Source organism: Melanotaenia boesemani, chromosome 9, assembly GCF_017639745.1.
Source record: "Melanotaenia boesemani isolate fMelBoe1 chromosome 9, fMelBoe1.pri, whole genome shotgun sequence".
NCBI lineage: Eukaryota > Metazoa > Chordata > Actinopteri > Atheriniformes > Melanotaeniidae > Melanotaenia > Melanotaenia boesemani.
In genome coordinates this window covers 35,973,718-35,997,353 of record NC_055690.1, presented here as the reverse complement: position 1 = coordinate 35,997,353, position 23,636 = coordinate 35,973,718, and the positions used below count along the sequence as shown (strand labels likewise).

At 43.4% G+C, this 23,636-nt stretch overlaps 1 protein-coding gene across 3 annotated transcripts in view; it reads left to right on the top strand.

Moving 5' to 3' along the window:
* The first annotated feature begins 680 nt into the window (after nucleotides 1-680).
* Nucleotides 681-23,636, top strand: part of LOC121646309 (fibroblast growth factor 12-like) — a 76,849-nt gene continuing 53,893 nt past the window's right edge. Inside the window, exon 1 of one of the 3 annotated variants that reach the window (XM_041995229.1) lies at nucleotides 681-1,168. In XM_041995229.1, the coding sequence (XP_041851163.1) occupies nucleotides 1,141-1,168 (28 nt within the window). In that variant the 5' untranslated portion in view covers nucleotides 681-1,140. Of the gene's footprint in view, nucleotides 1,169-4,247; nucleotides 4,272-16,063; nucleotides 16,340-23,636 lie in introns of those variants that run through there. The other 2 variants (XM_041995231.1, XM_041995228.1) reach the window with 2 other exon arrangements.

The window sequence follows — 23,636 nt, the reverse complement described above, 5'->3', positions numbered from 1 at the left end:
GCTCTTTGTTCTGGGTGGGGTCCACCAGGGAGCATGGCCTCCTGCTACCTGACAGGCGAAGGCCCATTTATGCTTGATGCAGATGACAGCTAAGTAGACGGACGGACAGTTTTGTCCATCTTCTGTGTCGGTTACTTGTGTAATTTGGTCCGTTTTCAGGGAGCTTAGCTATCTGTGGCTTGACACAGAAGACAAAGCAATACCACCGAAAACCAGCGCTGAGCAGCATAGTTGATATGTGACCAGTGAAAGAAACAAACTAGAGAAGAAGAAGAGGAACAGGAAGGGAACAAAAAATAGAAGAAGTATGAAGATGAGGACAACAGCTGTAGAAATTGTACAAGCTTTTAGAGAAAGGATATGCCAATGTTTAGTGCGTGTTGGACGGTTGAAAACAAGTTCATACCGGTCAGTTACCATCAACTGGGGTCCGAAACAGGCGGGAGTGAACGCTGAACTCAGCACTGCCCCCTAGTGGAGGAACTGACTGAACAACCATGGCATGGAAGTATGGGGATGGCGACGAATGGCAACGTCGGAAACTGACGTAACTATTTACGTATGTAAGGGGGCATAAATGGGCCTTGAGATGTTGATGGTGCAATCTCCTCCCATGATGCCTTGCGTGGACTAAGTTTCCCCGACTTCCTCGCCCGCCCACAGATCTGAAAGTTCCTCCTCGTCATCCTCATCATCACCTCAAAAACTCCTCTGGCGGTGACGTCACTTCTCAGCTCCTGTCTCGAGCTGCTGCAACAAGGCGCGAGCAGAGAGAGAGAGAGAGAGAGAGAGAGAGAGAGAGGCGCGCGTACACGGCACCAGGTGAACGCACGAGCTTCAACGTCCGCAGCAGGAAGGGCGAAAAAGACGGAAAAGAATCAGAGGAAGAGAGGAAGAGAGGCCGCGCGCTGAGGAGGATTTCAGAGAAAACACAGCGATTTGTTTGCGCTCTTCTTCCTCCTCCCTCCTCATCCTCCACCTCCTACTCCTCCTCTTCCTCTCCCCCCTCCGCGGCTCGGCAGCGGCCAGATTCTCCGCGGATAGACGCGTGCTGAGAACAGCTGATCCGGGAAGGAAGGAGAGAAGAAAAAGGAAAGGAAAGCAAGGAGACCACCACGCCTCACCGAACCACACCGGGAGATGGAGGGCAAAGAGAAGGCACCGGCAGGTAGGAGATGATGGAGGGCTGGAGGGAGGGATGATGGAGGGATGGAAGTTTCCTGAGTGTAAGGAGGGACGCGAGGATGGAGGGAGTGATGGATGTTGGTTACCAGTGCACTGCAGCATCCTGAACGCAGCTGCACTGGAGCTTTGAGGTGTGGTTATTATGGGATGGGGTGCAGAGTGTGTGCGTGCGTGCCTGTGTGTGTGTGTGTGTGTTTTTTTTAACCAGGAGAAGCCTGATGCAGCAAAACACAGACACACAGAGACAGAAAGACATGCGAGTCAGAGGACAGACAGGTGAGACGGTGGAGACTGACGGGGTTTTGACAGATCACATGACACAGAAGAAGATGGATGGACAGGATGGTTGGCATGACGACAGGGCAGTGAAAAGACAGGGGAAGAGGAGAATGGACGTCCTGGTGGACAGACAGTCAGGACAGAGACAGAGATCATGGAGGTGAAACTGAAAAGAGACAGAGACACGGGGACAGAAGCGAAATGAGGAAAGTGGTCCGGTTGATGCTGATTGGTCCAGATGTGGTCATATGACTCTAGCAATTGGCTGTAAAAGTTCGCCTGAGCATCTGGCGGTGTGTTCAGGTCCAAGGATTCACGTGGGTTTGCGTGCTCATTGTTTCCTCCGATTTACTAAAAAATGATCCAAAATCTGCAGATTTCAGACTTCAGTCATGATGTCACCAGTGAGTGACATCATGATGACTGGAATCAAAATACCGGAGTTTTAAAATCAATATTTCTGCAACATCATCCAGTAAACACGTTGAACTCCAGATAATCTGGAATGTGAACTTGTCTAGTAAAAACATTGGAAGAGACGTGCGTAAACATGCAGCAGCTGCAAGAAAAGAGCCTGAAAAGCTTCACGGGGTTTAATGATTGCACATTTTAATACTCGTACGTTGCACTTCCTGTCACATGATGTCGCTCCTGCTCCGCCCAGGAGCTGTTCAGGTGCAGTCCTCATCCTAGTAGGTGTCATTACTCAGAAAATGATGCATTTTTCCATTTCTGACGGGTCGAAAATGAGCTCAAACAGACCAGATTTAACCGCAACCGTTTCCATGTGTGAATACTTAAAGAAAGCAAAAACATACAAATACCCCACATGATGTGTTGGTTTACCACGTTAAAATTCAACTAACTGATCTATAACCAAGCTGAAGACCAAGAACTGAATTTATGACCAGAGTTGATGCAAACATGGACTCGTTTATGGTCTTCCCCTTGTAGGAAACAAACTACCACCCCGTTCTACAGAGTTAATCTTAAAGCCCCCAAATAGAAATAAAACAGGACAGTTAGACCCGAATGTTCCCAAAACCGGACTAAACACATGTTTTAGGTCAAATAGAAGTTTAGAGATGATTTAGTAGCTGAAGGTGATCAATGAAGTCTGTGTTAGCTTGATGTTAGCTTGGTTTTAGCATGGTGTTAGCTTAGTGTTAGCATAGTGTTAGCTTGGTGTTAGCATGGTTTTAGCATGGTGTTAGCTTAGTTTTAGCATGGTGTTAGCTTAGTTTTAGCATGGTGTTAGCTTGGTTTTAGCATGGTGTTAGCTTGGTTTTAGCATGGTGTTAGCTTGGTTTTAGCATGGTGTTAGCATAGTGTTAGCTTGATGTTAGCATGGTGTTAGCTTGGTTTTAGCATAGTGTTAGCTTGATGTAAGCATGGTGTTAGCTTGGTTTTAGCATAGTGTTAGCTTGATGTTAGCATGGTGTTAGCTTGGTGTTTTCCTCTGTCAGGTAGGGAAAAACACATTTAGCGGTTGGTTATCATGGCGGTGGTACGTTCAAGAGCAACTTTTTGCCTTGTTGCAGCTGACACGAGGAGACAGCAAGAGAGTTTGGCTGTTCTGGTTCTTGACATCACTGGTGCTTCAGGGCCTGGAAATGTAGAAATACGATATTTCTTTAATTTTTATTATTTATTTATTTATTTGTTTATTTATTTACTACTGGCTCGCTGCTACGAGCTATGAAGATGATTTCTTCTTTCACACGTAGAAAACAAACTATCGCCCTGTTCTGTCCTGTATTTATTTTGTATGTCCAGGTCAGGGGTTGGATGTCGTCTCCATGGTGTTTAAGTACAACTTGTTTTCCTTGTTGACGTTAGGACACAGCAGTCGGCTTTGGTTTAGTTCTTGGTATCTTTTTGGTGCTTCAGTGCCTGGAAACATGTAGTAAAGTGATGTTCTATTTTTATAAAAGCTGCATCGTTCCAGATCTTTAACCCTTAAAATTCCATCAGATCTCCCCGAGGACCTCCTCCTCCACCACCAGGAGCAGTAGTGTGTAGCTCTGTGGGGTAAATGTGATGGATATTTAACCCTTTAGATGATCTTCGGAGGTTTTCCAGGCATTTCTGTCCATCCAGGAGGTTTACAATCCAGCCACTAAATGTAGTTTTATTCAGAGACTCTATCTGGTAAATCCACAATGATCCATGATAACAGCATTATTTATCACATTTCACCATAAAAACATCACCATCACTACTATGTTGCTAAGAGACCTCTATTTAGACCTGGACATGATGATGAAGCCACTTCCTGTCAGACTTTCCACCAATCAGAGAGCTTAGATTGACGGTAACGTCCAATCAGGAGCAGCCAAAGATCAACCAGTGAGCAGAAAGTTCTATGTGTGTGTGAAAAGAAGAAAAATAATGCTCCTCTATGGCTGGAATAAAGCCAAGAAGACGTTTCTGATGCACGGTGGCGCCACAAAGCAGCTGAGCTGGAGTTGGTTTAGTGAGGATAGCAGGTAAATAGTAGCAGGAATAACTGGAAATGAGGAAAAAGTCACAATCTGACAACTTCTACAGACTGGTTTATACTGGGATTAAGAGTTAAGTTGGTTTATATACAAAACAAAATTTAATGACATTTTAAGGTTTTGAGACCCGTCTAAAGTTTGTTTTGGGGAAACTGGTTTGTGAATTAAATCAGCAGAATTTCTTTCTTGTCAGCTGATCTGAAAGTCGTTCTGAATCCGTCCTGCGTGCCTGTTATCGCCGTCTGGACGGAGGATCCTCTGTTCACATGTCTGCAGGGTGTCATGGCCGAAGGAGAAACCGCTGAAGTGAGTGAAACAGCGGATTTAAAGCCGCCCTGAGTCAGCTCCTCACGTCAGCTTTCAGCCCACCTGAACTCTGCAGGTTTGTGTATGAAAAGCAGCCGCTGAGCATTCCACAATTAATCCCACCAGGTGTGTGTGTTTGCACTACATCCACAAATCTGATGCTAAAATTACAACCAGCAGACACACTCACAGGTATTTTTAGGTTTCTCTCTTCTTGTCTCTGGAGGGGGCGTGGCCTACGGAGGCGGGACGTACTACCACACAGTGTGTTTGTTTACACGGATCGGTGTGTTTTATTGATCCTGGGAACAGATCCACCAGATTCAGTGACCTGCTGACCAGAACAGAGAAACCTGAGAGTCACTTTGTTTCTGCTGATCAGCTGAGAAACACCCAAACACAGAGTGTATCGCACTGATTCTTGATGCCTTTTCTTACTCACACTCACTTTTCTAAACCCTGAACATTCAGAGTTAACACCTGAAGTGTGATGTCTCCTTCATATCCCCGTTCTAAGCTCGGCCCGGCTGACACATCAGTAAACTCAGTAAACTGAGAGGCTTAAAGCCTCCCAGTTTACTGAGTTAAACTTTGTTGTACAGTTTAACAAACGTGAGAAAAGCTGTGTTGTTCAGATAATCTCAACACCAAAGCAACTGAGGTTGAATGATGTTTGCAGACTCATCTGCCGACCCGTTGTTGTTGTGAGACGTTCAACCACCTTCGCACCTTCCTTTGATCCTGATGTGTTCCTGTCTGGTTTAGCAGAAGGAAGGTTTGGATCAGACTTCAGGTTTTCTGGTACTTTGCTCCAGATAGCCAAGATGTCTGGGTTGATGTGTCGGTTGTAACATTGCTGATTGAAGCTGGACACTAATCTTTGGTTCCAAATACAATAATTTCAGATTTATCTACCTTATAACTTCTGTAATATCCAAGTATTGATTTTATGAGAAACCAATAGAAGTTTTGTCTGGGACCGAGTCCCCTGATGAGACAGTCATACTATGATCCAAGCTCTTGGGAGAATGTAGATGCTGAACAACGTGGAACCTTGGGGAACTCCACATGTAGATGCTGAACAACAGGAGGTCCAACGTGGAACCTTGGGGAACTCCACATGTAGATGCTGAACAACAGGAGGTCCAGCGTGGAGCCTTGGGGAACTCCACATGTAGATGCTGAACAACAGGAGGTCCAGCGTGGAGCCTTGGGGAACTCCACATGTAGATGCTGAACAACAGGAGGTCCAGCGTGAAGCCTTGGGGAACTCCGAATGTGGATCTGTGGTTACTAACTGATACAAAGTAGCTTCTGTCTTTCAGGTACTCAAATATATAAAATCTTAGGTTAACTGAATTCTCGGTAGAATGGTTAACTTGCATTTTTCTGCTTCTTTTGTCAAATAACAAAATAACTGAAAAGGAGTAAAAGACATTGAGCCCTATTATATGACCATCAAAGTCTGATAACTGCTAGTAATCAGATTACTGTAATAATCTGATCTGACATGACTGAAAAGTCTACATTTCGTGTCCATGTTAGTTTCTACACATCCGGTCTTTGTTGACCATGGCGATGCCCCGGTCTTAACGGTAGCTGCTAACGTGGAGCTAATTAGCTGCTAAAACCACCACATGTTAATAATTAATTTGTTTATAGTCTGACTTCCTGCCGCATGCTGTCATGTTTTTCTTTGTTCCACTCTCGTGCTCAGTAGTTAAAAACTAAATACATCAGAAATATGATCTACTTGAACAAAGACATTCGAGTATGGGGAGAAGTGGAGGTGTGTGAATCTGACATCTCATAATCAGATTTAGCTGTTTGCATGGTCACTTGAATAATCAGAGAACTCCAAAAAATAAGATAATGACCAGAGTCTTGGTGTTTGTGCTGTGAGCTTTACAATAATCCCTCATAGAGGAAGCTCCGAGAAACTAACTGGGATCAGTTTTACAGGAGTTTGAAACTAGTTTGTTTCACATGATTGTTCCCAGTTATTTACAAGTTGGACTGTTTAACATCCTGAAAGGTGTCAGGTTAGCTGGATTTGTAGGATGTTTGACTGCTGTGGAAGTAAAACGTGTTTTCTGTAGTTTTATGGCTGTAAGAATGGATTTATTCAACCTAAACTTCCACCCGGTTCAGGCCGAGTGGGAGCTGTAGGTCAGAATCTGTTTAGTTTGGGGTTGTGGAATAAAACCGGATCAGCTGTAGAAACCCAGACAGCTGGAAGGAAAAGATGCTGACCGGGATCTTCAGATCCAGAAGCTTCCAGCCGTGACAAGTCAGGATCAGAACTCCATCTATGGAAACCCTCCAGTGTGTTTCATTCATTTTTAACAGCTATTGATTGTTAACATGGCCGACTTCTGGTTGCAGCAGTAGTTTAAAACGTGCCTGATTCTCTGTCTCATCTTCAGGGATGAAATGAGGCTGATCCTCCTGCATCGATAAAGCAGAGAGCGTAAACACAGTGGGGATAGAATCACTCCGCCATGCGCAGTCCCATGGAAAAACACTCCCACCCGCCCTGACAAATGGAGGAAATGACAGTGTTGGGCGGCGTGCTGCAGTCAAACCATCTGGACTTTTACACATTCTCATCTTTAAAGATGAACAGGGACCCTGATCAGCTGATTGGTCCTGCAGACAGTGTTTAAGCAGCACATCAATAACCGGAGCTCATTAAGCTCAGAGCAGAACCTCCGTGATCTGGATCAAGCTCTGAAAGTCTGCTTGTCTGCTTGTCTGTCCTGATCTGTCCGTCAGCGCAGATCAATAATCATCCGACTGGACCTCTGCAGCTCGGCTCAGACTCAGCTCAGAGCTGCAGGACGTCGGCATCAGTCCGAGCTTTTAGCTTCATTACAGAGGCGATCCGGTCCGTGCTTCCTGTCTGGATCCGGTTTCCATGGCGGTGTTCACCACGTTTCCACCAACCCAGAGCTTTACTGCTTTAGACTGGTTCAGAAAGAGACAGGTTAATGTCCACAACGTCTTCACCCTGAAGCTGTCTGTTTCCACAGAACTTACCAGAACCGGGTTTCCATGTGGATCCCGGTGGTTCTCTCCATCTACCAGAACCGGCCTCCGTGTGGATCCCGGTGGTTCTCTCCGTCTACCAGAACCGGGCCTCCGTGTGGATCCCGGTGGTTCTCTCCGTCTACCAGAACCGGGCGTCCGTGTGGATCCCGGTGGTTCTCTCCGTCTACCAGAACCGGGCGTCCGTGTGGATCCCGGTGGTTCTCTCCGTCTACCAGAACCGGGCCTCCGTGTGGATCCCGGTGGTTCTCTCAGTCTACCAGAACCGGGCCTCCGTGTGGATCCCGGTGGTTCTCTCCGTCTACCGCTTCCTTTTCTGCCATAGGTGGTACCTCTAGCAAACACGTCCTCCATCTTTTCCAGTTTTCCCTAATGAGGAGCTGACCTTAGGTCATTCACACACGTGGTCCAGCACACACACACACTGGGTGTTTTTACATGGAAACGGGTCCAGGAAGCTACTGAAAGCTTATAATGAGGGACGTTATGGTACTACAGTCCACAATAATCGTGGTGTTTTAAATAATCATAAATGAATTAATATAAAGATTCCCGACTTTCCTTGTGGGTTCTTGGTGAACCAGACCATCAGATCAGGAAAACAGGTGAAACCTCTGTATGTCAGGCTGTAGATGGGGATTATGCTGCGTTCCTTGACTCGGAGGTCCCATGTCGGAATAGCAGCCATCTTTAACGGGTGAAGTCGGAGCTAGTGAGTTTTTCCCAACTTTCCGAGTCGGATATTCGACTTGAAGGGCCGTTCGTGTTGTATTTCCAACTGAGAACCCACAAAACCCGACTTTGGAGTGCACATCAAACGCACCATGACAGCAGCTCTTCTCCTCGGTCTGGATGAGTAAGGCAGGAGTTTCTGCTGATAGAAACCTCGGATGAGGTCTGAGTGAACTTTGATCCTGGGAACATCCATGTAAACGTCCATCAGCATGGGATCTGATGGAGGAACGTCCTGTCTTTAGGGTGACATGATGGTTTGCATAATGTTTTCTTCATGGAGCTCCTCTTCCTCTGCAGTGAGCGGAGGAAGAGCGCCACCTGCTGGTTGTTAGCTGATCTTTCAGCTGCTGCCTGCCTGACTGTGTAAATCTGTTTAGGGACTCAACAGAAACATTAGCTAAGTGGATCAGCCTGTGATGGGACATCTCAAAGCTCCAGATTCATCTTCCTCCTCTGCACCAGCAGGAGATGCTGAGCTCAGCATGTGCGGACGCCCCTCCCTGTTTTATGATCCGTTGTCTGGGCTGGTTTACGGCCTCGGCCTCCATCCCTGCTCTCAGCTCAGGAAGCTGTTAGAGGAAACAACACGGAGCCGACTGATGGAAACCAGTCTCATGGCTTCAGGATTGATTTACGGTCTGCAAGCTTCGAGTTCGGTATGGAACGTTCCATCAGCAAACAGCTGACGGCACATTTTATGATGCAGATGCACATTTGGAGGAGCAGATGCTTCATGGTGAGAGGAGAGCTCCTCAGAGGAGAAAACAGCGTTATCACTTCACATGTAAAAAAACTCTGGAGCTGATTTCACTGAAATCATTCGTATGATTTATTTAAATGAGAATTACAGGCTTAATTCTTAAAAACAAAATTCAATGATTTCCAAATCCCATCAGGTCACCTTTTATTCCCAGCAGAAGATCAACAACATTTTCAGGTTTAAAACAATTACAGTTATTGATCATTTCATCAGGCTAATTCGAAAGTAGTGTGGATGGAAGCAACGTGCATGAGTTAGAGCAGACTGCTGGTTAAAGGTTCAAACTGAAGATTTTAACTTCTTGTGTCAGCTTGAGCTGCTCTTTATGATGCACAGCCACCAATAACCTGCTGAATAACTGTAAGAGGTCCAAACCGGATGTACAGGAGCAGCAGAAATCCATTATCCAGATGGAGCCCGAGCAGATTCCATTATCCTCCGGGAGACATCATTAACGTCTGACTGCACGGATGCAGGAGCCGGACATTAGAGATGTACCACTTCACCCCTTTCACTCATTATCCATCCATCCCTCCATCCATCCATCCATCCACCATCCATCCATCCATCATCCATCCATCCATCCATCCATCCATCCATCCATCCACCTACCCACCCGTCCGTCCATCCATCCATCCACCCGTACGTCCGTCCATCCATCCATCCATCCATCCATCCATCCATCCATCCACCTACCCACCCGTCCGTCCATCCATCCATCCATCCATCCATCCACCCGTACGTCCGTCCGTCCATCCATCCATCCATCCATCCACCCACCCGTCCGTCCATCCATCCATCGATTCTGAATCTTCTACGTCCGCATTGCGGTGTATCTAAGTAAAGAGAGCTTGGGGGCATGTAGCAAAACACAATAAGTGTAATATCGCCAGAAACCACGGAGGAAGTGTTGAGCAGTGTAGCTGACTTGTGACCAGCAAAAGGAACAAAGAAGAAGAAACTGTGATGTATTTGTTGTTGGCACAGACCACCACCGTCTACTACGCTGCCTCTTTTATGTCTCTCTCTGGCTCTGGGCTGCCCTCTAGTGGATGTACTGACTAACAACCATGCCAACATAATGGATGGAAGAGGAGTATGTGGATAGTGGTGTTGGATGATGTTTACGTAGGTAAAGGGAGCAGAAATGAAGCTTTATGGTGAACACACACAGCTGTGTAAATCAGCACTTCTGCAACACAGAACCAGATGCATTGGAGGTTTTTGACTGCAACATTTGGACCTTGAGTTAATGGGACATATCTGAAAATGTTTTTTTTTTTTTAATGAGTGACAAGAATTTTCATTGCCAGGTCAACGAGTCGTTTAATGCGGCATTTCTCAGTCCTGGTCCTCAGGACCCCCTGCCCTGCATATTTTAGATGTTTCCAACTCCAGCATAGCTGATTCAGATTCACTGAAGTTATTGTAAGGCTGTTTATGGGCCATTCATTTCAGCCAGGTGTGTTAACATGGAGGAACATCTAAAACATTCAGGGCAGGTGGTCCCGAGGGCCAGAATTGAAAAACACGGATCTAAGGCATAGACAGCTTGTCTAATCTCCACGTGTAGTTTTTGTTTCAAACCTTACACCTGAATTAAGTGTCTTACTAATTATTTCTCTGTGATTAATCCCAACAGATCTCAGTATTTTACTGGAACACACCGTCTGATTCTTTAATATTTTGGGTTTTTTCAGTAGGACGTTTGTCCCTTCAGGGTTACTGTAGAGTACACAGACTATTGTCTGTTTTTGTGAGATTTATAGTTTTTGGGTGACTGTAAAACGGTGGAGCCACCATCAAATGGTGATCCCGGTGTCCCGTCTCATGTTTTGTATCAGACTGTTCAGTATGGAGAACTGAGTTATAGGGATGAGAATCGAAAACCGGTGCCACTTGGGAACCGGTTCTAAATTTTCCAAAGTACTGGAACCGTGCGCCACTGAGCTTATCAATGCTCTCTAACTGTGCCGATAGTAGCTGGCCAGCACACTGACCATAAACGATGACATCCACGTCTGTCACTGCAGATGCAGATCACAACTACACTATCCAGATCACAACTACACTATCCAGATCACAACTACACTATCCAGATCACAACTACACTTTCCAGATCACGACTACACGATCCAGATCACAACTACACTATCCAGATCACAACTACACTATCCAGATCACAACTACACGATCCAGATCACGACTACACTATCCAGATCACGACTACACAGTCCAGATCACAACTACACTATCCAGATCACGACTACACAGTCCAGATCACAACTACACTATCCAGATCAAAACTACATTATCCAGATCACGACTACACGATCCAGATCACAACTACACTATCCAGATCACGACTACACAGTCCAGATCACAACTACACTATCCAGATCACAACTACACTATCCAGATCACAACTACACTATCCAGATCAAAACTACACTTTCCAGATCACGACTACACGATCCAGATCACAACTACACTATCCAGATCACGACTACACAGTCCAGATCACAACTACACTATCCAGATCACGACTACACAGTCCAGATCACAACTACACTATCCAGATCACGACTACACAGTCCAGATCACAACTACACTATCCAGATCACAGCTACACTATCCAGATCAAAACTACATTATCCAGATCACAACTACACGATCCAGATCACAACTACACTATCCAGATCACAACTACACTATCCAGATCACAACTACACTATCCAGATCACGACTACACGATCCAGATCACAACTACACTATCCAGATCACGACTACACAGTCCAGATCACAACTACACTATCCAGATCACGACTACACAGTCCAGATCACAACTACACTATCCAGATCACAACTACACTATCCAGATCACGACTACACGATCCAGATCACAACTACACTATCCAGATCACGACTACACAGTCCAGATCACAACTACACTATCCAGATCACGACTACACTATCCAGATCAAAACTACATTATCCAGATCACGACTACACGATCCAGATCACAACTACACTATCCAGATCACGACTACACGATCCAGATCACAACTTCACTATCCAGATCACAACTACACTATCCAGATCACAACTACACTATCCAGATCACGACTACACGATCCAGATCACAACTACACTATCCAGATCACAACTACACTATCCAGATCAAAACTACATTATCCAGATCACAACTGCACTATCCAGATCACGACTACACGATCCAGATCACGACTACACTATCCAGATCACGACTACACAGTCCAGATAACAGCTACACAATCCAGATCATGACTACGCGATCTAGATCACGGCTACACAATCCAGATCACGGCTACACGATCTAGATCACGATTACACTATCCAGATCACGACTACATGATCCAGGTCAGGGCTACACAATCCAGATCACAGCTACAGGATCCATATCAGGCCACATGATCCAGATCAGGGCTGTAGGATCCGTATCAGGCCAGATGATCCAGATCAGGCCACATGATCCAAATCAGGGCTATGGAATCCAGATCACAGCTACACGATCCAGATCATGGCTACACGATCCAGATCATGGCTGCACAATCCAGATCACGACTACTTGATTTAGATCACAACTACATGATCCAGGTCACGGCTACACAATCCAGATCACGGCTACACCATCCAGATCATGACTATGTGATTTAGTTCACAACTACATGATCCAGAACACGGCTACACCATCCAGATCACGGCTACACCATCCAGATCATGACTACGTGATTTAGTTCATGACTACATGATCCAGAACACGGCTACACGATCCAGATCACGGCTACACGATCTAGATCATGGCTACACGATCTAAATCACGACTACACAATCCAGATCACGACTACAGGATCCATATCAGGCCACATGATCCAGATCAGGGCTACAGGATCCAGGTCAGGGCTACATGATCCAGATCACGGCTACACGATCCAGATCATGGCTACACCATCCCGATCATGACTACGTGATTTAGATCACGACTACATGATCCAGAACACGGCTACACAATCCAAATTACGGCTACACTATCCAGATCATGGCTACACGATCTAAATCACGACTACACAATCCAGATCACGGCTACAGGATCCATATCAGGCCACATGATCCAGATCAGGGCTACAGGATCCAGGTCAGGGCTAAATGATCCAGGTCACGGCTACACGATCCAGATCCCGACTACAGGATCCAGATCGCGGCTACATGATCCAGATCATGGATACACGATCTAAATCACGACTACACAATCCAGATCACGGCTACAGGACCTATATCAGGCCATGTGATCCAGATTATGGCTACAGGATCCAGATCAGGGCTATGGGATCCAGGTCAGGGCTACATGATCCAGATCACAGCTACAGGATCCAGGTCAGGCCACATGATCCAGATCATGGCTACACAATCCAGACCACGGTTACATGATCCAGGTCAGGGCTACACTGTCCAGATCATGGCTACAGGATCCAGATCAGGGCTATGGGATCCAGATCACAGCTACGTGATCCAGATCAGGACTACAGTATCCAGGTCAGGGCTACATGATCCAGATCACAGCTACAGGATCCAGATCATGCCACATCATCCAGATCAGGGCTATGGGATACAGATCACAGCTACATGATCCAGATCACAGCTACAGGATCCAGATCAGGCCACTTGGTCCAGATCAGGGCTACAGGATCCAGGTCAGGGGTACATGATCCAGGTCAGGGCTACATGATCAAGATCATGGCTATAGGATCCAAATCAGGCCACATGATCCAGATCAGGGCTTTGGGATCCAGATGACGGCTACGTGATCCAGATCACAGCTACGGGATCCAGATCAGGGCCACAGGATCCAGATTAGGGCTATGGGATCCAGATCAGGGCTACATGATCCTGGTCACGGCTAGGGAACAGCCACATAGGGGGCTAGTGAGTGAGGTGAAGTTGTGTGCTGCCTGTGGTGATGCAGCAGAAGGGAGTCGTTGCAGGTTGAGCCCACTGTGTCTGGGTGCTCTCTGTCAGACCTAAAGAGAATTAAAAAGCAACTAATGCTATCACATCAGTTTTGCTGCTAATCTTTGAGATTTCCAATCACAATCAAAGCGACTCACCTGAAGCCTCTCACCTGTCTGCATGGGGTCAGTCTGTGCTGGTGAACCACTTTGAGACCCTGAGCAAGGCCCTCAGCCCCACCGATTAATTAATTAATAAAGTAAAAGTTATTATTATTGTCTATTTTTTAAGTATAACATTGTATCCATGGCAACGGAAGATGCATTTATAATAAAGCAAAATCCCAAGACAAAGAGAAAAAAGGAGGAAATTCAAACCATTTCTTCCAGCTGTTCTGATGGGAAACATAAGGGTGCTAGCTAACAACATGGACGTGCTAAATGTGCTAACGAGGATACAGAAGGAATACAGAGCATGCAGTATTTTCTCTTTCATGGAGGAATGGCTGCAGGAGCATATCCTCTAATGTGTCTGAATTCTGCTTTCAGACGAGTTAGCGGGAAGCTTGAAAAGGAGGTCCTGCAGGGTTTTCATCAACATACAGAAGCATCCTGGACGCCTCACTGTAAAGAAAAAGATCTGCACACAGGAATTAGAGCAGGTGGAAATTAATATGTAAATGTAAAATACAATATAATATATTTTACATTTATATTATATTAATAATATAAAATGTAAAATATGTAAATAAAAGACATAAAATAAATAGGGCTGTCAAATTATAAAATTTTAATCAATTAATCACAGCTTGCAAATGAATTAATCATGATTAATCACCATTCACAACTTTTCCTGAAATTTGAATTTCTTTTTTACTGTGAGCCGATGCTACAAATAGTAATGTTAACTGGCCTCCTCTTGGGTATACATCAGATGTCCAAGGGTCAGTAAATGCAGCATGTACTGTACTTCTATTGTTCTGCATCATCTCTACCATGTTCTAGATCATAATGCAACCGTCTCCACGTGATCACATGGTGACAACATCTGCCATCAAACCAGCAGATGTTAATAAAGTTAAACAGCTGATTCTGATGAAGAAACTCGGATAAACTGATGATCTGGCTAAAAACACTAAGGTCTCATCTGTGCCCCCCTTTTCCTGGTCAGTGTCTGGTCTGGCCCCCCTTCAAAACTTTTCTAGACCCGCCCCTGCATAGCTGAAGTATAAACCCTGCCTACCACCAGCCAGCTGCTGTGTTAGAGTCACCCTCGAGGAGGACGGAGGCGACGGGGGCGACGGCCACGTGTTGTTCCATCAGTGTTCTTTTTATTCTCAGATCCGCGCATAGAGCCCGCTCGTCGCTTCCAGCTGGCCTCTAGCCTCCACGTCCCGCCGTCATAACGGAGAACGACGGATGTACGGGCTTGTTACGCTGCACACGCCTTCATTACACTAACAAAATTAACGCAGTTAATTACATAAATTAGTTAACGCGTTATTTTTGGCAGCCTTAAAAATAAATAGAAAAATATAGATCATATAAAATAGAAATATAGTGAATATAATAAAATAGAAGATATTATATATTAGGTTAATGAAATTTATTTTAAACTGATCAATATTATAAGTAAAATACTGGGATTAAAAGCAGCTACAGACTGGTTTATATTAAACCAACCAGGCAGATTAAAAACAGTAAAATTGATATAAAAATACTTCATCTTTTCATAAATGATATTTTATTTAATCCACTTCATGCCAGTTTTAATCCTGAGCAAACAAAGACTCAGTGTGTTGTGTTTTCTGGTGGGCGGCTTTGAAGTGACTCTGCTGCCCCCTGCTGCTGTGGAGTGGGCGGTGCTGCAGCTGAACAGGGGCGTCCCACCGGTTTTCCTCAGGGAAGATCAAATTAAACTTTATTTATAAAGTGCTTTTCATGCAACCGGCAACACAAAGTCTTTTACATGATAAAACCAGTTTCTGCATAAATGAAGCTGGCAATTTAAAAACACACACCCCATAATAATCTCTTTTACACACACACACACATACAAAAAAGCCTGAATAAAAAAAAGTGTTAAAAAGTTAAAACAAACATAAAATAAATCTAAAAACTCTAAGAACAGAGCAACAAGAAGAAGACACATAAGGAACTTGGTGTGTAGCTGTAACCCGACTCCCAGCCTCTTCCTGGATTCACCAGCAGCCCGCCCCCCATCAGCAGCTGGACAGGTTTCCACCAGCCTCTCGGGCTCCCAGCTGTTTGCTGGACGTGTGGTGGCACTGGGAGGCGGGAGCTGCAGCTGACACCAGATCTCCCGGCGGGCCTCCTCTGGGAGCGTTTACAGCTGAAGTGGCTCATCGATCCGTGTCCACACTGATTAACCGGCTGCTGGAGGACTCTGCTGTCTGAGCCCAGGCAGGTCGTCATGACCCGGTACTGCAGCCTGCTGCGTCACCTGCTCGCCAGGGACGGCAAAGCCAAGGAGGAAGACGATGAGGAGGGCAGCATTTACAGGGAGAGCAGCCAGCAGGGTGAGTCCTCAGAGACACACCGGTCCACACCGGTCCAGACTCTGGTGGTCTGATCCTGTGAGACTGGAAAGATTTAACCCCACATCATTAATTTTCTAGATCTTTCTGCCTCAGCTGGTAATTTATCTCACCTCCCACATCTCCACCTGTTAACATTGTTTACAGAAAGACCTTTATCATTTTAACAGCTCCATCTGTTCACCTGTTAACGCAGATGTCTAACCAGCCAATCACAGGGCAGCATGTAGTCACATAGACATGGTGAAGACGACTAACTGAAGTCTGAGTATCTTACTTGTTGGTCTGAGTATTTACTGGGATGTTCACCCACAACCATCTCCAGTGCGTTGACAAGGCTTCCTGACTGCGGGCTGTCAGCTTTTACTAAGTGTTTGACACTAAAACCCTCAGAGCCACGAGCGTGTTTTTAAGCCTGAAGTCTCGCTGCAGGAGAAACTGACAACCCCGGAAATTCCTGTGTCAAAGATTCGTTTCCACACGGTTTACGTCTTTACTGACGTTCATTTAAATGATGAAAACGGCCATAAGGTGACGTAAGATGATAGCGTATTTACACCCATATGCAGAGACAGCACCAGCAGCACCAGCAGCAGCAGCACCACCAGCAGCAGCAGCACCAGCAGCTACATGGAACCTGGAACCTATGGGAAGGGTGGCTGGGCAACGGGGATCCTGCTGGTGTTACTGATTCTGTAAAGCACCACCACCACCAGCAGCACCAGCAGCACCACCAGCACCAGCTGCTGTGTTCAGCTTTTCTCCGGGTGTTTGGACTCTACACCTGTTTCAACCTAAACTCTGTCTACATCCATCAGTGAGACATTAACCTGAATTATTAGGGTCCGAGCCATACGAAGTATGGAAGGACCCTATTGTTCCTGAAATGTTTATTCTCCTTCTAAGCATTTTGAGGCTAAATATCACCCCCTAAAGACCCATGAAAAGTTGTGAAACTTGGCACACACCTCAAGCCCAGCGAAAATCGCGATATTCTATGGTCCGCATACACTTCAATGCAAAATCACCAAATGAATGGGGTCCCAAAAGTCTACTTCGACTTAGGAACACGAAACTCGGCACAAACGTATAACACCCCGAGTCGACCAAAAAACTCAATTGAACACCTGTTGCCATGGTTCTCGGGGTGTGCGGCTGGGCGCTGGGGTGTGGGGCTGGCCTCTGGTGGTGGCCGTCTGGGCGGGCCGGGTCCCCCCGGGTGGCGTGCTGGCCCTCGGCCTGTGGGGGAGGGGTGTGTCCCTGCGCTCCTGGGCCCGGGCCCTCTGCCCCGTCTGTCCCGGGCGGCCGGTGCCCGGGGGGGTCGGGGACTGCTGGCCTCGGCCCGCCGGGGCCGGTGCCCTGTGTCCGCGGGGCGGCTCCTGCTGGGGTCTCCTGCTGCTGCCTTCCTGGGCGGGCGAGTGGTCGTCTCTGTGGACCGGTCGGGATCTGTAGCCTACGGGGGGGCTGGTGGCCTGGGTCTCGGGACCGCTGGCCTGACTCTGGCCTCTGTTCAAGTGAGGTGGCATCTGCATGATCACTCTGCATGGTCACTCCTTCCTGAACGTCTCCACACAGTCTTTGCGTCGCCGTGTGGCCGAGTTCTCCAACACATCCACACAGGTTTCTCTGCGCGTGTTCTTGAATACAGCAGTTTCACTTATATCTATTATCATATTTTTTTTCTTTTTTTTATTATTTCTGTTCTTATTATTATTATTACTCTTACTCTTATTATTATTATTGTTACTATTATCAACTAGTTGTGTAATGACCTACTGGCTAGGATGATCTTAGCTATATATGTTGTAAGTAGTATGGATTACATGGTTTTCTGTATGATGTTTCAAGTCCCCACCCGCACTCCCCACACCCTTTCTGTCCCTCTCTCTCCCCTCCCTCTTCTCTCTACTTTCTTTTCTCTCTCTCTCTCTCTGTCCCCTCCGGTCGAGTCCAGCATTAAGAGTCTGATTTAATAAAGTTTTTCATGTCATCAAGAGGGACTTTATACATGTAGTATAAATCCCTGCTTGATAGAGTAAAATTGCCCAGCATCAGACGGCAGCCAGACAATCATTCTGTTTGCAACGATGCTGGACAAGACAGGTTAAAAAAAAAAAAAAAAAAAAAAAAAAAGAAACGGGGTGCCCGCCATCTTGGCGTGTGCGGCCACTTTTTTCCCATTTTTTCCACTTTACACGCATCGTATTTGAACGAACTAGTCTGAGGGGATTCGTGCGGCTGACTCCAAACTTGGTGGGAAGCTTCCTGACAAGTTGGGGACCAAACGCTATTCAAATCTTTCTAATAGCAGAAAGCGTGTTACCGTGACAACCATGGAAAAAAGCCTTCTCGCCATGAAACAAGGTTTGCTCATATCTCCATAGGAATACATGGGATCTGCACCAAAGTTGACAGGATTCATACTTGTTGGGTCCTTAACACATTACAAGACCTGTTGTCATGGCAACATAGCATGTTAACATGCTAGCAAAAAATGCTAACTAGGTATATCGACATTTCAGATTCTCAGCTGGGTGTTTTACCATGTTACCAACCATGTTGCCAGGTTACCTACCATGCTAGGAAAAGGTGCATGAGACGGGTGGCGGGGTCCAGGACGCTCGGACCCAATGGATGCCGCTTGCGGCTTTAATTCTATTTACTCATGTCAGATTTTCTCTTTCGCTCCTTTTCATTCTTGTTTTTATTTCTTATCTGTTTTTGTGTGAATGTATTAAGAATGAATTAAATGAAATTAGTATGTGAATGTGTGTGTGTGTGTGTGTGTGTGTGTGTGTGTGTGTGTGTGTGTGTGTGTGAGTAGTGCTAGTCCGGGGCTTTGTCTCTAATATACTGTCAGCTGAATGTGATCAGAATAAGCTGGTACTAATGTGATCTGTTTTCAAGAAGTAATGTCGTAAACTTGCTAGCAGACCCCCCTCTCGAACACCCACCACGTCCTAAGTGTTGGGACCCCAGACTGACAAGATAAGATAAGATAAGTTAAGATATCTTCATCTTATCTTATCTTATCTTATCTTATCTTATCTTATCTAAGTGTTGGGACCCCAGACTGACAAGATAAGTTAAGATATCTTCATCTTATCTTATCTTATCTTATCTTATCTTATCTAAGTGTTGGGACCCCAGACTGACAAGATAAGATAAGATAAGTTAAGATATCTTCATCTTATCTTATCTTATCTTATCTAAGCATTGGGACCCCAGACTGACAAGATAAGATAAGATAAGTTAAGATATCTTCATCTTATCTTATCTTATCTTATCTAAGCGTTGGGACCCCAGACTGACAAGATAAGATAAGATAAGTTAAGATATCTTCATCTTATCTTATCTTATCTTATCTAAGCATTGGGACCCCAGACTGACAAGATAAGATAAGATAAGATAAGATAAGATAAGATAAGTTAAGATATCTTCATCTTATCTTATCTTATCTTATCTAAGTGTTGGGACCCCAGACTGACAAGATAAGATAAGATAAGTTAAGATATCTTCATCTTATCTTATCTTATCTTATCTTATCTTATCTTATCTTATCTTATCTTATCTAAGTGTTGGGACCCCAGACTGACAAGATAAGATAAGATAAGTTAAGATACCTTCATCTTATCTTATCTTATCTTATCTTATCTTATCTAAGCGTTGGGACCCCAGACTGACAAGATAAGATAAGATAAGTTAAGATATCTTCATCTTATCTTATCTTATCTTATCTTATCTTATCTTATCTTATCTTATCTTATCTTATCTTATCTTATCTAAGTGTTGGGACCCCAGACTGACAAGATAAGATAAGATAAGTTAAGATACCTTCATCTTATCTTATCTTATCTTATCTTATCTAAGCGTTGGGACCCCAGACTGACAAGATAAGATAAGATAAGTTAAGATATCTTCATCTTATCTTATCTTATCTTATCTAAGTGTTGGGACCCCAGACTGACAAGATAAGATAAGATAAGTTAAGATATCGTCATCTTATCTTATCTTATCTTATCTAAGTGTTGGGACCCCAGACTGACAAGATAAGATAAGATAAGTTAAGATATCTTCATCTTATCTTATCTTATCTTATCTAAGCATTGGGACCCCAGACTGACAAGATAAGATAAGATAAGATAAGATAAGATAAGATAAGTTAAGATATCTTCATCTTATCTTATCTTATCTTATCTAAGTGTTGGGACCCCAGACTGACAAGATAAGATAAGATAAGTTAAGATATCTTCATCTTATCTTATCTTATCTTATCTTATCTTATCTTATCTTATCTTATCTTATCTAAGTGTTGGGACCCCAGACTGACAAGATAAGATAAGATAAGTTAAGATACCTTCATCTTATCTTATCTTATCTTATCTTATCTAAGCGTTGGGACCCCAGACTGACAAGATAAGATAAGATAAGTTAAGATATCTTCATCTTATCTTATCTTATCTTATCTTATCTTATCTTATCTTATCTTATCTTATCTAAGTGTTGGGACCCCAGACTGACAAGATAAGATAAGATAAGTTAAGATACCTTCATCTTATCTTATCTTATCTTATCTTATCTAAGCGTTGGGACCCCAGACTGACAAGATAAGATAAGATAAGTTAAGATATCTTCATCTTATCTTATCTTATCTTATCTAAGTGTTGGGACCCCAGACTGACAAGATAAGATAAGATAAGTTAAGATATCGTCATCTTATCTTATCTTATCTTATCTAAGTGTTGGGACCCCAGACTGACAAGATAAGATAAGATAAGTTAAGATATCTTCATCTTATCTTATCTTATCTCATCTAAGCGTTGGGACCCCAGACTGACAAGCACGGACCCTTCAAAGTTCCCGCGAGCAGCTTGAGACGCGCGGGTTATGTAACAGTTGGTGTGGTCATGTGACTTCTTTTGGATCAAGTAATGCTCGCCACATCCTAGACACGTACTCAAGCAGACGGGCTCGAGTGTAGCGTCTGTTCCGTGACTCGTCTCCGTGTGGACATGTCCTTCATTAGACATGTGGAGAAGATACGCCAGCATCACCTCTACGACCAGTTTTACCGTCATATGCAGTTCCTCTCACGGCCACTAGAGGTCAGATATTCTCTGAAGATGGCTGGAGGACGTCTGTTTGGAGAGGACAGCCTCTCTGTTCCAAGGACAAAGACACAACTAAACTAGAGAGAAGTTGGCAGACATCTTGGATGATGATGATGATGATGATGGATATGATCAGATGCTGTTTTTGTTTCTCGTGGTCGGGCTGCATCTGGCTGCTTGTTTCATGTAAATCAGTTAAATGCAAAGAGGAAACAAATCATGCAGGTGTGTGTGAGTGAGTGTGTGTGCGTGTGTGTGTGTGTGTGGATGCTGTGCATGTTGAACGTGGTGGTGACAGAGAACGGAGGGAACAGCTGACATGAAAATGTTCCACTCAGTTAAATAAAGCAGCAAAATAAATGTCAGGCTGGAGCCGGTCTGACGTTCAGGGTCGGACCCCAAGGCCCCGCCGGTAATCCGGGGGCGTGTTTGGTGAGTTTATAGATCCGTTGTGATCTGGAGGTAGAAATGTGTGTAAAAGTCTAAATATCTAAAACAAATCAAACAAATGAAAGAAAAATGTATTTAATACACAATATTTTATATATTAACCTAGTAAAATATATTAAAACATTTAGGAAATTTATTAATTTGATTTTAAAACTATTTTATATTAAAAATGTTAATAATGTTAAAAATGTACAAATATGTCTTTATAAATATAAATTTTACCTCCTGAGACTACATTAAAAAAAAAAGATGTATTTTAAAAACATTTTTCATTAATAAAATATATAGAATAGATAATGAATAGAATAAATAAAAATCAAATATTTTCAGGGTTGAACTGGAATAAGATGTAAAATAAATAAAAATAAATGAATAAATGACTTAAAGAATAAACTGAAACTAAATATTGTTTTTTATTTTAGTTATTTTTCTCTAGAAAGTTTCAGAGAGATGAAAAACAACCGGCCTGGAAAATAATCAATAAAACCACCAAATCAGTGACATTCAGATTTTTTTCTAGATTTTTAAAATCATCATCACGGAAAGAAGGAAGATAAATAAACAAACTTAAATCCTATAAATGAATAAATATGTAGATTTAACCCTTCGATGCACAGTGTCCACTACAGAGGACTCGCATTTAAAAACTGTTTTTAAATGTGTGTGTGTGTGTGTGTGTGTGTGTGTGGATCGTTCATCAGCAAATTCATTAGTGAGTCACCAACACGCCACCAGGTATGAAGAATAACTACATGTGATGTAGTACACATACAAACATTGTTATTAACACGTTTGCCTCAGTGATGAACAAGAAAATGTTCCAGATGTTTTTATAGGAAATTTATATTAATATTACAACATATTATTTTACAAGTATTTTCATAGACCAAATAGAAAAATCAACATACTGAGTAAAAGTTAAAATAAGAATAAAAAACAGAAAAACATCAATTTGCGTGTCTGTTGAAGTAAAATATTTTATTTAAAAAAATGTTCTGGAATAATTCAGGATTAAAATAAGAAAATAAACAAAAATAAGTCATTAGGATGCAAAAAAGTAAATAAATTAATATTTATATATTTAAAATAAAAATATTTATTCCTTTTTTAAATATTTTCAAAATATTGCTTTAAATCTTTAATTTACTGTATATGTTGTTTATACGTTATTTTAAAAACTTAAATTATTTATATTTATTAATTTATATAGAGTGATTTATAAATCACTTTATTATGATTAAAGTAAATGTTACATATTTAAACAGATATTTAAGAAACAGTAAAACAATAAAGAAAATAAAGGAAATAAACAAACAGAATGAACAAAAAACATGGGGCGGGGTGGCTCAGTGTCCTGCAGCTCAAGGGTTGCCGGTTCGATCCCCAGTATAAAAATGTGTTTAAAAAAATAATAAATTTAATTCAATAAAATGATTTTATTATATGTAAAAATACAGTAAATACTTTTTAGGAACTCTGTCCCCCAAAACATTAAAACATAAATAAATAAATTTTTAACAGCTGATGCTCCTCCTGAAGAATCACAGCTAAAAAATTATTTTTCCAAATCCAGTGAAACTTTATTTGTTAGCAGGTAAAACAACCACAGCTGGTGCTGACAGCAAAATCTTTATTTATTCTTTTTTAAGTCGTTTCAAACAGCGAACATCTTTCCTGGGAAACATGGAGCTGAAGTCTCAGGAAGCCGTCCGTCGGTG